The 10,041-nt window shown below is 42.4% G+C and overlaps 1 protein-coding gene across 1 annotated transcript; it reads right to left on the bottom strand.

Annotated features, from left to right (window-relative positions):
- Window positions 1-193: 193 nt before the first annotated feature.
- LOC6554280 (seminase) lies at window positions 194-1,010 on the bottom strand. The gene has a single exon (XM_001981440.3). The coding sequence runs from the start codon at window positions 1,008-1,010 to the stop codon at window positions 213-215; it is 798 nt and encodes a 265-aa protein (XP_001981476.2). The 3' UTR covers window positions 194-212.
- Window positions 1,011-10,041: the final 9,031 nt, after the last annotated feature.

Below are 10,041 nucleotides of genomic sequence, written 5' to 3'. Positions count from 1 at the left end.
CAGCTGCATAAGATTGACAGTAGATATGAGGCACACTCACATAATTCCAGTTTGAATTCTAATAGAATAGATAAGGCAAAGTTGTAAGCGTAGATGGTTTCAATGTTCTAGTCTTGTGTTTCCCAACACAAATAAATTTAATATTAACAAAAAGGTGCACTGCAGCTAACATATTTTGTTGGTGTGATGGAAGTTTATTTTAATCGATTTTTTCAAAAGCCCATGTCACTAATAGTTTCTTCAATAAAGCTGGCATAGTAGCGCACGTCCATGTACACGTCTGGCTTTGCGTTGTTGCCGCATTCGAAAGTCCACGTGTTGATGCCACAAACTTCCAGCCCCAACAGCAGTGGTCCACCGGAGTCGCCGAAGCAGAGAGTCTGGTTATTGTAGCCACCGGCGCAGATGATATTGGGTGGCAACTTGCCACCCAGCTTCTTCTGGCAATCCCGCATGCCCACAAAACTAACTTTCATCATGCGAAATGTTTTCCTTTTGAGCTCATCCCAGATGCCGCCTTCGAATCCCCAACCGGCTGCAATGAGTGTATCATTTGGACTTAGGTCCGATCGACAGATCTGGGCATAGCCAACGTTCTTGTTATTCAACGGATACTTGATCTTGGCCACCGCGACATCCGCGATGAATTTCTCTTTCGCATATTTCGGATGAATTCGCACCTTTATAAGTTTATTCTTCTTAAGGTTGCTGTCGTGCCCAGTAAATTCCCACGACTTTCCCCCGATCACGTGGAACTCAGACATCTTCAGGTTTCCGAAACAATGGGCTGCCGTAAGGATGTGTTGCGGTGTGAGAAGTGTTGCGGTGCAGACGAGATTTCTCTTATAGAAGAGCTGAATTCCGACTCCACCAAGCGATCCAACAGTCGTTTTTATGCCATTATAGATCCTGGGTTGCATCCTGACAGGCTGGTGTCCTCTGTTTCGAGCTTCTGTTCTGGCGGAGATTAGAAGAAACAGCAGCCGAACGAGCGCCCAACCTGATTCCATAACTATTCAAGAGAAAATGATGGGCCTACACCCTCAAAACAGCTTCTGCGAATGGCTTTAAATTGATTCGTTCCTTGGAAAAAGTCTACAGTGACTAAAAAATATTCTCTCTTCTTTAAGATAAACTACAATCTTTTAATTTAATATCTAAATAGTAAGAAATTAAATATGCAATGATTAACTTGTGTTTTCTCGCTAGCAGTGATATTTCGTACATTATGAATATTTAAAAAAAATGTAAGCAATCTCAAAGAAATTCTTGTTAAGACTTTAACTTTTGAACTTTTAACAGGAAGGAGTATAGATGTTAGATTAACTTTTGCTGCACACATTTCAAGTAATCTTTAATAAAATCATGTACATAGTCCCGAACTGAAAAAAATCAGCAAAATTCAAGGAAAAATAATTTCGGATGGAGCTAAGCTGGAATGCCTTCTTACCATAAAGAAGTTGAACTGGCCAATGGGATTTCGGCCGTGACAGCGGCGACGTCGAGTCGATTACGCGAAAAGTTCTCTGTGTGAGTGGTAACTTTAACCCATTTTGCTTTGAGAATTCCCATTGGTCTTTTTGTGGAATCGCGGCACGTTTTGTTGGCAGTACATTTGCGGTTATGTGCTCATTGCAGGCTCACACGCACACACGTAAATGTGTATGTATTACTGTGCGTGTGTGCGTGCGGCTCTTGCCAAATTGTCGATTTTATTATTTGTGTTTATATGATTTTTCAGCTGTTCTGCATTTTAAAGGAAGCCGTAGGAAAATGGAGTGAGATAGAGGGGATTTTTCCGAGTTGCTGGAGCACAAAATGCGTGGCGCGTCTTCAGCCTCATTTCTTATTATAATGTGAAAAATATCCCTTTACATATTCAAAACGTTGAAATGTGCTATTTCTTTTGTTGCCGATTTTAACGGCCGGATAGAGAGATTCCGTACATTCGACTCTGTGTTCATAGGACCCGCGTGATTCTACGGATCACGTCCGTTTGGCATGTAGTTTACGAATCTAGATATTCATCAGTGGGTATTGAAATATTCGGCGCATCACTGGGTGGCAATTTCCTAACATTTTCGTCCTGCGAACTCATCGTTGTCGTGGCTCTATAAATTGATTTTTGATTTCAGTAGTCCATTTTGTGTCGTGCTGCTATTGAAATGAAGGCAGATTTTCTAATGAATTGGCTGCTTCAAAGGGATTCAGCAGGAATCCAATGGTTATACTTATCCAAATTCAGTTAATTGATGCAGAATGGTTTCATAATTAGCTCCAAAAAAATATATTAAACATGAGTCCTTGTTCTTAATTAAAATTTATTTTCAAGCTAATTAAAATTTTCAACGCAAATAAATCAAGTAAAGCGTAAAATAAATTTTTTTTTTGAATTTGTATGTCTTTGTATGAAAATTTATGTAATTAGCAGAAAAAAATTCTGTTAAAAAATATAGCAATTGAATTAGCAAAAATAATGGCCATAAAACTATATGATATAAATTTTGTATATCATTTCACGAAGAATTTTTATGCCATTAAGCTAAAAGTCGATTTAAGCAATGAAAAACAAAAAGTGATTTTTTTCCCAATTTGCCTGCCATAAACATTAGACGCATTAGTTTTGAAAAAACGCATTTGTTTATGTTTTTACAGCGTTTTTTGTAGGCATCGTAAAAAAGAAGACATATTCGGTTGCAGAATGGCCATTGCAGCGCAGCTTTTATTAGTTTAGTTTTCGAAATTAAACGTATTTGCATATCAAACTGTCACACACACAAGCGTCACACAAATAAAAAACTTTTGTGTGAGCCAGTGTGTGAGTGTGTGTGAGTGTGTCTAGTTGATGTATTTTTGGCCGAATGGCGAATGTTATAATATTGTTGTATGATGCCTTTGGTGTCTTTTGTCGACGGATTTGGTAATAGTTGTTGTTGATTTGCTTGGCTTTTGCCTGCTGCCAGTGCCGAGTGTACAATTTAATTGCTTTTTCGGTTTTTCCAGGCTCTGTGCGAGTTTGTGTGTATTTGTATGTGAATATGACGGAACTGGTTGTCGTCTAACCATTTTTAGAATTGCATCAAAAGGCGGAGTGGGAGACAAAGAAAATCCAGTTGAATTTTCACGCCGCACTGCAATGCAGCTGGAGAAGTGAAAAGGATGGCCAGCGTGTCGGCTACAATATTTTGCTTTTAACTTAAAATCTAAAGTTTAATTGTCATTGGATGTGTCTAGATGTGTGTGCACACAGAAAAACAATCGAATTTTCAGCACTACGATTATTTTTAATGCTCCATACCTAGCGATGTTTTATAGTTTATTTATTAGAATTTATCTCATAACAATTTCATGGCTCCCATTTGTTCAAGTTTTTGGGGTTTATTTTTGATTTTTGAATATAATATTGTTTATCCAAGTACCTAATTTGGTTATTTTATCTTTTTGCAGTGCTCCTCACACTCCCTTTATCTTTGGATGGTGTCAACGGAAGCCGTCGCTGTGTTTGTTAGGTGGCTGCCATCGAAATTCCGGGCTCAACAGCAAAGTAACCAAAATGCAATTGTTTTGCAATTGGCATTTTGACCACATTCTGACACCCCACACACACACGCACGCACACACAGATACAAGCACTAATACATATGGACGGCGAGTGGCAGTGGCAGCAGCCACTGTAAATTGCGAAAAACTAAATATGCAGAGACATGCGCAAATGTGTGTGCGAAGTTGGCGTAATTTAGTTAGCATTTCAAATGTTTTTCCATTGCCAGGCATTAGGCATAGGACATTTTCTGTCGATATGCCGAAAAATTCTTAATTGAAAATGAATTTGGTTTTCGGCCAAGTGCTGCGTGCCCCGTGCCTCACTTATGGCCAAATCTTTTTTGCAATGCCTTGTTTTGCTTTCTACTAATTCGGATTGTTTTGTGTGTTATCTGCATGTGATGGGCGTTCGAACAGATCGAGGGTCTGCTGTTCGATGTGGGATACAATGGGGCATATCGATGTGGATTGTGCAGTTTTTGGGGTCTGTTGGCTGACATTTGCATATTTTTCAAGCCTGCCAGCCGACGAGTGCTGTTATCCTTTGGCACAGCTGCGCTGCTGTTTACTTAGTGTCGCTGAATCTGTATCAGAATCCGAATCCGAATCGGGCTGGAGGTATCCTCTCCTCTTTTAACCGAAATGGCACCAACAACACTCACACTCAAACACACACACACACACACACACGCGCAGACGAGCTGGGCAAATACAAAAATTGTAGTCTACATATTTGAATTCGAAAATGAACGGAGCAAATGCCTCTGTTCTGTCTCTGAATTTGATGAATGTGGAAACGGCCATCGCATCGAGGCACTCTCATCCTCAACTGCCTGCGGATATTTACACTGTGATATGGAAAACAATACTACAAAGTAGCAGCTCAATTTACTGCAAATTAAATTTGTCTTTTTGTGCGAGTATATTAAGGAAATGTATTTTAATGCTTAGAACCAATTGTTGTAGTACTGAAATCGCAGACAAATCCCACTAAATTGGTACCTCTTGCCGCAGTGTATCTGCATTTGTGTATTTGTTGTGGATATAATAGATGGGCTTGCCAGATATATAGACGGACAGCTGGAAATCTGGACAGGCCGGAGGCTTCATCTGGCTGTTGGCCATATTTGCCGTTATGCATGCAAATTGCACTAATGAGCGTCACAAAATTTTGCATAGACAAATGCTGGGTGAGTGCAGAGAAAACCGGACGGGAACGGGCCAAGCACTTGGCCATTGCTGCTTGGCTAAAAGGTTTTGAGTTCTTGGCCCTTAAATGAGGTCGACCTCCGAGAAAACAGCACCGAGACCACAAAAGCTACCCCATTCGCCAGCTGGAGGGCAGTTTTCACGCACGGCTTCCCTCGTTCACGGAGCTGTGACAGTTTTTTGCCACTGCATCTGGAGCTGGAGCTACTTTTGCTGCTGCTGCTGCTGCTGCTACTGCTGGTGCCATTTTTGCTCATTAGAGTAAATGCACTTAATTAGAGCATACCAGCCATCGGGGGATTCAGCCAAAAAAATAGAAATATAAATAGAAGGGCGGTAAGAGGAGCAGAGCGGAGCCAACGGCTATGATTACGCCGTTCTTAATAACAATGATGGAAACAACAGGGGCTGTGGAAAAAACAATGCAGTTTACACTTTAAATGAGTGCAAATAAATAAATGGCTAAGCGAAATGCGACAAATAGCTGGGAAATGGCAAAACTGGCTTACAAAGTTGCGCATTTTAGTGGCCACTGGCCACTGGCCACTCTTCATTTACCATTCTCCACGGGCTCTCCACTGACCAGTAATTTGTGTGCGACAGGACCCCGACTTATTTGCATTTCCCGGCAATTGTTGCTGGGCATCATTAGCGCACGAGTAGTGTATGGTTCCGGCAGATAAAGAGTACTGTGAAAAATAATTTTGAGTCCCGCAGCGCCTCAGGTGTGCGTCCAAGTAAAAATGGGCTACATGTAAGTAGAGGTTCTTAATTGGAAGTAGGAAAGCTAGTTATTTAATTCATTAAATAACCTAAAAAGTAATTCAATGTATTTTATAATGAAGCAGCCTTTTTTCACTCTGCATTCTGCAAGAACCTTTAGGCCTTGATTGCAATTGCAGGCAATTGCTCATTAAAAACCATTAAAATTGATTGCAGCGGATGGGTTTCTTTATGCCGCTGCAACTTTGTGGCAGTCATAAGGATCGCAGCAGGAGCCTACAAGGCAAACCAATTGTTCAGTCCACATACATATGCGCTATATACGATCTGGGTTTGGGCCAAAAGAAATGACTGGCTGGCAAACTTTAGTGGCTAACTGCTGATGCAGCTCGAGGTCCTGTCCCTGCGTCCAATTGTCTGAGTGGGAGAGCAGCGCTTGGGGCAGTGGCAAAGCCAAATGGTGCAATGTGCGAGGGGAAATTGTTTGCCTTTTGCTTGTCTTTGTCGTTTAATTAACTAAAAAATTGCTTTTTTAAATAGTTTCCAGCTGAAAGTCAGCCAGAAACGCAGACACAAGGGCCGAAGGGCCGAAGGACGATGAGCGCAGGACGCAGGACGCAGGACGATGGGGGGCGCTTCCGCTGGGGCGAGTCTCCATTAAAGAAACGCTTGAATAATTTCAGCCTTAGGCCAATGGGGAGCAGCCATTGGAATATTATGCTTGCCATTAGCTTTGACGCTCGCTTTTAGCTTATTAGATGTTCTGTGCCGCCTGCTCGGGCGCCACGTCCCACGTTCCACATTCCACATCCCGCTTGGCCCAATCTAGTCGTTATGCAATATTTATTAAAGTGAAATAAAACACTGAGCTCCGCTCCACTGGCTGTTGTTGATTGCTTAAGTATTCTCTTTTGGTTACCTCTGAGCGTGCCATTTTTTCACACATCCCTACGACCCACTAAAGCCCCTGCGCTCATCAACAAGTAGTAGTTGTAATCCAGCGCATATCTCCATTAAATATTCGCAATGTAAATACATAAATACTTAAGTAAGACGCTTAACCAGCACACACTCATTCCTCAGCCCCTCCCTCACACACACACTCACACATTCCAAGTGCCTAGCTTAGCGTAGGCTTTGTCCCGCCCCCAAAACTCCTTGTTTGCGTATACGTATCTACTTAGCATTAGTGCATGTACTTGGGCTTTGTATTAATTTAACTGAACAGACACGGATCGTGGGGCAGCGGTAGCCCATGGTGGGGCTTCCATGTGGTTGGGGTGCAGCAGGCCTAATTTTCCGGCCACCCAAGCTATTGGGGGAGTGAGTCGATTGGGGCCACTCGAGTGGCGCACATAATAATTAAATTTCAAGATCCGAAGGCAATTTGCGGGCGAGATTTGAAATGCTGAAGCCTGTTTGATTGAAGGTCGATAGCGCGTGGATTTATGGGCAAGGACAATGTTATTCCAAAGACTTATTAAGAACTCTTGCCTTGGAACTACTCGGGTATTCAGGGCGACTTGAAGCATCAATAAAAGCCCCTAAGACGTCTGTAGGAAGGATGATCTGTTTATACCGTATCCCAAAGATACGATAACACTTAAGCTTAAATTTACATTGGTTTCCCTCAAGTTAGGTTGCATTTTTTCGAGCACTTGGCCTAATTAGCGAGCCGGCAGGTGGTCGTCTTAATTGCTCAGGGCTCGGGGCCTTCAGTCTTGAAGTATCCGTACTTGGCCTATAAATAAATATATTTCCAGCAATTTCCGCTGCAGTGCTGGGGCGTGTCCACTTGGCACCGGGGTAATGAAGTGCCCCAATGCCCCTACACTCGCATGCACTCACTCTCACCTATGACGTGTACAAATTGCGTCACTGTAACTTCTCATTTTGGCCATTATTTTGCGGGCCGTTCAGTGTTCGCCATTCGCCCATCGCCATTGCCGCTTTTTTTGTTTTTTTCTGGCCGGCTTTTCCTCTTTTAACGACTTTGGCCGGGGTGGCTGGCAAAACGCAAATTTTTCGGTGCATAAATTAAAATGCAAATCCTCCGCATGGAAAATCCCCCTGTAATTAACATACATTAGCACGAGGAAATGCAAAACTTTTCTTGCCATTCCTTTTTCGCTATTCGCCGCTTTCCTTTTGCTTTCCTTTTTTTCCCATTTTTTTGCATTTTTCCTCTCGCCATTCCCTGTGTGTTTGTGTATATATTTTCGTTAATTTCTGGACAATGACAGTTAGGCGGTGAAGTGGTCAGGGGGGCTGGAGGTCCTTTAGGTGTCTGTGTGCTAATATAGAAATACGGCGGAGCAGCGGCAGAAGGTCCTTTCATGCATATGCAGTATGTTAAATGAGCAGCACTCTCGCACACACTTACGTAATGCACATAGGGTTGGCGTACTCGTATAATGAGTAAATTACACAATCGCCCTGTCCAATTTTTGGTGGCGCCTCACTTGACTTTCTTTTATTTTTCGGCTCTCTCGCTCTGTTTTGGTCTTCAGCTATGGCACTTTTTTTGTCCTATTTTAATTTTCAGCTCGATTTTTTGTGCTTGAAATTTTTCCACATGGAAAATTATTTGATTTATTTCCACTTGGACACACTGGCACTGCAATAAATCTTCGTTCAATATGCCAGAGTAGCGCAACGGGTAGGGGGCCTTTCCATATGTGTGAGCTAGTGTGTGTGCGAGAGCGCCCAAGGACATGCGTGCGTATGTGTGCGTGTGTGTGTTTGCTCACGCAGTTGAGAACTGAAATTTTATTTAGTGTTTAGTGCGCCTCCTCTGACAGCTGCAAGGCAACAACAATTGCAAAACTTCGGCACAAGAATTCCAGTTTTGGCCAAAAAATGTACAATAGCAACGGGCCACAGTAATGCTTTCAATTTTCTTCTTCTGTAAAATTCGGGCCACATTTTCTGCTGCTGCTGCTGCTGCTCCTGCTGCTGTTGCAGCTGCATCTGGAAAGGCGGGTGAGGGGAGGGGAAAGGAGTCTGATGGGCACGAGTTATGCTTTTGAGGCTGCGGCTGCGACTGCGGCTCTGGCGTCACCAAAAGCTGCCCAGACGTGCTGGCAGGTCTATAAAATGAAACTTTATTACACATCACACTCAGGACCCCCCCTACACACACAATACACATACACATACACACACAATACATTGGCGCAGCCATTTTGCAACGTAATTGAATTGTTTCTGGCTTCCTTCCGGGCAACATATGCATGGGTCAAAGATGAACCGAAAAACGGAGGTAAGGTGGCTCGGCGTTTCTCTGGTGAATTTCACACATGCCACGCCCACCCAAAATACCACATTTTTTAACCACTCGTCTTCATTTGCCTGCCAGCGAAAATTTGCCTATGCCCATGCCCTTCTGCTCACTGGATTTTTTTTCCCTTTTGCTCTCTGGCAGTTTAATGAAATTTTATTATTATGAACAGGCCCATTAAAGTTTATTATGGTGAGTATGTGTGGGTGTGTTTGTGTGTGTGTATGTGCGAGTCCTTTGGCTATTTGCTTGGGCTGGTGGTGTTTTGTCCCAGGTTAACCGCCGAAAGTTAGTGCATAGCTCAAGGCGTCGCTTGTGCAGCATTAAAAGAATATCTGAGAATCATTTGACCATGAGCTCAAAGGAATTCCCAGCAGCATCAGAGGCAGGACCATCTGCCATGGGATTCGAGTGGATGGGGTGGCAAACATCCTGCCGCTTTTGAAGTGGGTTGTAACACAAGGGCGTTGGAGCATTAAAATAAATACAAATTAAAATATTTCCCTCGATATGTGTGTGTACATGAGTGTGTTCTGCTGCTCTCCAACTCGTAGACCAGAAATTGTTCGAATGAAATGGCTCGGAAATGTTTCTTTGTGGCTGCTGAAGTAGTTGACGTACAGGATTAAAACGTGGCCGGATTTTGTTGGGGAATTCAGGAGGCATTCAGGTGAATACATACATTAATGAATAATACCATACTTTACTTTAAAATATCTAGGCTTATGTTTTAAAGGTAAATGCTCGTAAATCATTAATGCGATAAGGCCCAGCTGAGCTGTTGGATCTACATCAAATATGCCAAAGTACAACTGTTAAATACATATAGAAATTAATGTTTTAATTTCACGCTCAGCTTAGCATTTAATATTTTGATTTGGGACAGGTTCCTGGGCTGGCTTTGTTTACCTATTGGGGCCAGATTGGCTGGGTGAAAATGAGTGACAGCCAGTTGCAACCTCTGCCTTATCGAACACCAGAAATCATACAATGGGCCCCAACTTCTGACACAATATCTGCGAGAAGTTACCAATGTGAGACGAGACCAAAGGAAAGTGGCCGGAGGAGCAAACCGTTGCGTAATGAGAAAAGGGCCAAGTAGGGTGCACTCGAAAAATCGTTTGTGATTGCCCAAAAAAAGTAAGTTTGCTTATTCAAGCTATTAAAAACTATCTTAAACATACATTTCTATTTGGCTAAAATGCAAAATTTCGAAGGAAATAAAATGAATATGCTTATAATTTGAATCGTTAAGAAGCTGCCAAGTGTACCAGCTCATCAAATGA

The sequence above is a fragment of the Drosophila erecta genome, unplaced genomic scaffold (assembly GCF_003286155.1).
Source record: "Drosophila erecta strain 14021-0224.00,06,07 unplaced genomic scaffold, DereRS2 tig00000000-arrow-pilon, whole genome shotgun sequence".
NCBI classification, from domain to species: domain Eukaryota; kingdom Metazoa; phylum Arthropoda; class Insecta; order Diptera; family Drosophilidae; genus Drosophila; species Drosophila erecta.
The sequence above is the reverse complement of the archived record's forward strand: the minus strand, read 5'-3'. Positions and strand labels throughout refer to the sequence as shown.

Coding starts and splice junctions, on each gene's coding strand:
- LOC6554280 (XM_001981440.3), bottom strand. CDS start 1,010: ATGGAATCAGGTTGGGCGCTCGTTCGGCTGCTGTTTCTTCTAATCTCC.